Raw genomic sequence first — 5,602 nt, forward strand, 5'->3', positions numbered from 1 at the left:
AAGAATATTATTTCAAATCTGAAAAGGTGAATGTGATTTGAAAAGGGAAGAAATGATGCTGGGCCACCCACATCTGTGGGAGCACGAGAAGGAGGGGCCGAGAAGCTGGCAGCGCTTGCCTGCACAGCTGTCTGCCTCTAGCGGTAACTCTACTGAGCATGCTCACAACAAACTATAAAAGACCTGCTCACCTTATTTAAATTATCATTCACAACAGAGCAGCTGAACCATTTCTTCTGTGTGATATTCATTACAAACTTATCAAGATCGTCAACAACAACAGGTAAGAATTGAAAACAATTTTTTATCAAATGTACACTTATTTTATTGAACTAGTCACATACATATATATATACAATTCGTTACACACAAGTGTCCAAATTGTATACAGATATAAAAATTGTTATGCTTTAACAATTTTTATATCTGTCCAATTTGGGCACTTATGCGTAACTACCAAAACATAATTTTTACATGATACATTAAATTCACGAATTTTTGCTGCATCAATGCAGGAAGCAAATCTTTGAGGTAGATACACCTCACATTTGCTTCCTGCATTGATGATTTTCAAAATTATCCGGCGTCCATGCTGGTTAGTGTGCTCCCTCGCGCTCACGATTCGGTAGGGCTGGTCCTCCTCCAACTCGCGTAAGGGGACCCACGGCTTGCTCACCGGTTTGTTGATAAGTTCAACAAACCCCATTTCAGCCTCCTTTATCAGGGGGACGAGGGAGGAGTCCTCCTGCTCCAGCATACGTTTCTGTTGAAAAATATTTGATTAGTGTCTTATTTGTTTCAGATCTCTACATCAGATTATCATCGAATTCTCTGCATAAAGTGAGTAATATCAGTTATTGAAATATCATTGTTGCATGATTGAATACTTTAAATAATATCTAAGCAGTTCAAATAATATTTCCTTAGCATCAATTCAGTTCGTAATTTCCTTTACATTCCAAGCACTTCAAATAATATTTATGCATGATTGAATACTTTAAATAATATCTAAGCAGTTCAAATAATATTTCCTTAGCATCAATTCAGTTCGTAATTTCCTTTACATTCCAAGCACTTCAAATAATATTTATGCATGATTGAATACTTTAAATAATATCTAAGCAGTTCAAATAATATTTCCTTAGCATCAATTCAGTTCGTAATTTCCTTTACATTCCAAGCACTTCAAATAATATTTATGCATGATTGAATACTTTAAATAATATCTAAGCAGTTCAAATAATATTTCTTAGCATCAATTCAGTTCGTAATTCCTTTACATTCCAAGCACTTCAAATAATATTTATGCATGATTGAATACTTTAAATAATATCTAAGCAGTTCAAATAATATTTCCTTAGCATCAATTCAGTTCGTAATTTCCTTTACATTCCAAGCACTTCAAATAATATTTATGCATGATTGAATACTTTAAATAATATCTAAGCAGTTCAAATAATATTCCTTAGCATCAATCAGTTCGTAATTTCCTTTACATCCAAGCACTTCAAATAATATTTATGTATGATTGAATACTTTTAACAATATCTAAGCAGTTCAAATAATATTCATATCAAATAATCAAAGACTCGTATGTGCACAGATTTTTTATCAATCACAGAAAAAAATCTGTGCATACACAAGTTAATAATAATAATAATAATATTTGTTGAAACTAACCTTTGATTGAGGGAGCACGCTATCCTCTTCACCGCTCACTTCGCCCTCCTCAAACTCGAGTTTCCTCTTCGCTTGTCTCTCCCTAATATTGTTGGACAGCGTCGTCAACACAGCACGGCGCGGAGCCCACGTAGCTGGCGGACGCAGGCGTTGGACGGGGCTGTCTCCAATCACCATCTCGCCCCCTGGCGATGTCGAACGGTGTGGTGCAGTGGAGGCAGGAGCTGAGGCGGCCGCAGCTGAAGAGCTGGCGCAGCTCTCGGCAGCTTTGCGCTGCCAGTAGTTCAGGACGTGCTGCGGAGGCGGGCTGTCTGGGAGGATGAACGAGGGCGAACTCATCTCGTATGCTTAGTCTCTGCTGTCTCTGATGTAAATGGTAATTTTCCTCTCATCGCACGTGTTTATATAGCATTCGTTTCTCTCTCTGTTCCAGACACGTGCGAGCGAGAGCGTGGCACAAGGCGAAAAAAAATTCGAATTTCTCCCCTAACAACAACACGTGCTCTCAGATCGTTATCAGATTGTAAGTATGCCACACACGATCATTTTTCGAAAAGCATCCATGTGTTAGAAGAGGAAAAAAAAATCTCGTCTGGAACTTAGCATGAGACATTGCTAGAAATCTCCAATAAAACCCATGATTCTAATTTCGTTAATCAATGTTAGATCCTTCAACATCAAAGTAAGAGCATCTCATTTTTCAAACATGAATCTTGTCAGCGTTTTCTATCATCAATATGACATTTTAATATTTTAACTGTAGCAAAGTTGTTGCATTTCATTTATTTACAATATTGTACACATACTTGATTTTGAACTTTCTTTGTCAATCCTGTTCTAAACCTGTCTCATCTGCAGAATCTCGAAAAAAATTCCAGATAACTTGATTTAATTGTTCTTCTGTTAAATGAGCATTGTTTTCTATTATAACTTTTTTAATTTTATCGATAGAGTCTTTAAGATGCCCACACGGGCATCTCCACGAATCGGGGAAGTCACCATCGCCCCAGAATTTATCATATGATGATCCGTATAAATCGCAAACAAGAATATGATTATAGTTATCACTATGCCAAACTCCTAATTTTTCATACTCTCTCACAAAAGTTAAATATTGTAGATTTGTCCATCCTTTTTCCGCTAACTGTGCCAATATATCTAGGTGCGTGTCCAAGAGTTCACTTAATTTATATTGATATCTCATTTTTTCTAAAGGAACAGAATGGTATTCACTTAATCGATTAAAATGTCTATCTATAATGAATTGAACGCTCGAATCTGAAGACTTGTTCTCCACATTATCCATCTCAGTACACTAGCTTGATGTTGTATCAGCAAAGAGAAGATCGCAACTAAGAGAGTACCTTGCTCCAGCTTATTATTATTATTATGAAAAGCACACTCTACCGATAATTTATTGTACTTTATAACACTCTATTTCTAATAAATATTTCACATTATAAGGGAAATAGCATTTCTCGATTCAGTTATTAAATATTTCATTGTTTTTCACAGCATTTTCTCACCTCTCAACTCGAGTTCCGAACCTCATAACCAGTTGAGCTCTCGTCAAGACAACACAGCTGAGAGGAATCATAGGGTGGTCACCTGAGAGGAATCAATCATAGCATAATCATCTACACCCGTAGCCCGCTATCTACACCTCTAGCCTGCTATCTACACTCGAGGAGATTCACGCAACATCAAGCACTACATGTAAGTACATTTTTACTTTGATTTTATCCTCTGAGGAGGAAAATAGTCCTCCGATGACTATTTTTCTCCTCCGAGGACAGGTTTTCTCCTCCGAGGACAGGTTTTCTCCTCGGAGGAGAAAAAACCTTCTACAATATACTGCATGCACGCGATTTATCTTTAGAATATGCTATATCCGGAACATCCAAGCCCCGCTCTTCTTTCTCACACTCATCGTATAAACAAAACGGTAAATGAATTACTTTTTCAGTTGGTTCACCGATAATATATTTACAATAGACACATTGCAGATATAATGGATTTTTATGTAGGAAATAACCATTTCTCGCAAAATACTCTGCTTTATCGCGTAATGATTTACAAAAGTCACAATGTAGATGGTGTGGAGGCAGTTTTTCAAAGTACTCTTCTTGGACGGATGAATCTTCTACACAATTAAAAGTTGAATATCTTTCTTCATATAATCGTAGAATATTATTATCGTAATTCTCCTCTTCAATTGTTATATTATCTTTCCTTCTACAGTTTGGACTGTACCTTGCATGTTCTATTGCTGGTATGTCACTTTCTTCCCATTTTCCCAAATAAATTGAACAAAATACACATCGCACAATGTCTGGTGGAGATGAGAATATAAATCCCTCTTTCGCCATGTTTTCCGCGGACAAATGCGGAGAAGATTTCAACCATCTTTTATCAAAAGATAATAATCTTAATCTTTCATGCAACATTATGTGATCTTGAGATATCATTTTCACACACCCTTCTTCTACCAATGACAATTCACAACTAAACATGTTGTTGTACTCTATCTCATCCTGTTCGTTTTGTTTTTTTTTTTTTTCAGAATCATGCCGAGGGAACGCAGACTTCGTGGTATCAATTCCGCAGCAGTCCGTCATCGCATCAGCCTCGATGAGGAGGAGGATATCGACATCAGCAGTGTGCTCGAGAGCTCGAAACGTCGAGTTTTCGATATAATTAGGGAACATGCCGCACGCTATGATGGCAATGTTAAATGGTTCATCGTCCTCAATGTTTTGCTGTATAAATTAGTGGTGATGGATGACAAGCAGGTTGGTGACTCTGTCTCATCTCTAATAAATCTACATAGTTACTCCAACATAGCACTAAATGTGCTTGAGAACTATGAAGAGTTTAATGAGCATTTCATGTTAGCCGTGAGAAAAATACTCTCATCTTTTGAAAATTTTGTAAGATATGGGAGTGGATGGGTGCTAAAGAAAATTGAATCACTGGATGTGAACGTGATTAAATTTAATCCTATATACACATCCAGTTTCATTCAGACACCCCAGTTTTTGAAAAACAAAAAATGTATTATAAATGTGAAAAATCTCTCTGACGAAAAATGCTTTTTATGGTCAGTACTCGCGTATTTCCATCAGAAGCCAAGGAACTCGAACTTAAGTGTAAAGTATTTGAGCAAGTTTGCTCACACACTTAATACGCGAGGTGTAAATTTCCCGGTGACGACACGCGATATTAAGAAATTTGAAATACTCAATCCGGACATTGCAATTCACGTCATCGCATACGACAACAAAAAGTTTTTCCCCTTCCGTACAAGCATTTTCCGCACGCGTAAACACCAAATTAATCTTTTAATGCTAAAAGGCGATGCAGGAAAAACTCATTTCTGTTTAGTAAATACCGCGAACGGGAAAAACGGGCTATCTCGTCTTCTCTCTCACCTTTCAAAACACAAGGGTCAAGTACATGTTTGTAATTTCTGTTTTCACCGGTTCACATCAGACAAAACTCGAAATGTAGACGGTAAAGCAAATTTGTTGAAACATGTGGAACTTTGTTCCAAGTTTGAATCTCAGCGCGTTTCATATCCTAAACGCGGAGAGACAATAAATTCAAGAAACTAGGCGCGACGTTGAAGAAAAAGTACACCATTTACGCGGATTTAGAAACATACGTTGTTAATATCGATAATGATGATGATGATGATTCCGATTCTGATGAAATTACTCGTAGTTACACAAAGAAAACGGCGCGACATATTCCCTGCGGGTATTGTTTCGTTGTTATCGATGTTAACGGCGAAATCGCTCACGGACCTGTACTCCATAGATCGAGTAGTTTAGACGAAAAAATCATGGAGAAATTTCTTCAGGAAATTACAGATCTCGGTGACATTTTGTATGAGGATATGAAACGAGAAATTCCGATGCAA

General features: G+C 37.1%; 1 protein-coding gene across 1 annotated transcript; it reads right to left on the reverse strand.

Moving 5' to 3' along the window:
- Nucleotides 1-546: 546 nt before the first annotated feature.
- LOC111056666 lies at nucleotides 547-2,465 on the reverse strand (the record flags this gene model as incomplete). The annotated part of the gene is made up of 2 exons (XM_039444273.1): nucleotides 1,681-2,465; nucleotides 547-763 (listed from the first exon to the last, which is right to left on the reverse strand). Coding segments are annotated over exons 1-2 (556 nt in total), but the record flags the coding sequence as incomplete, so codon positions are not given.
- Nucleotides 2,466-5,602: the final 3,137 nt, after the last annotated feature.

Source organism: Nilaparvata lugens, unplaced genomic scaffold, assembly GCF_014356525.2.
Source record: "Nilaparvata lugens isolate BPH unplaced genomic scaffold, ASM1435652v1 scaffold4031, whole genome shotgun sequence".
Classification (NCBI taxonomy): domain Eukaryota; kingdom Metazoa; phylum Arthropoda; class Insecta; order Hemiptera; family Delphacidae; genus Nilaparvata; species Nilaparvata lugens.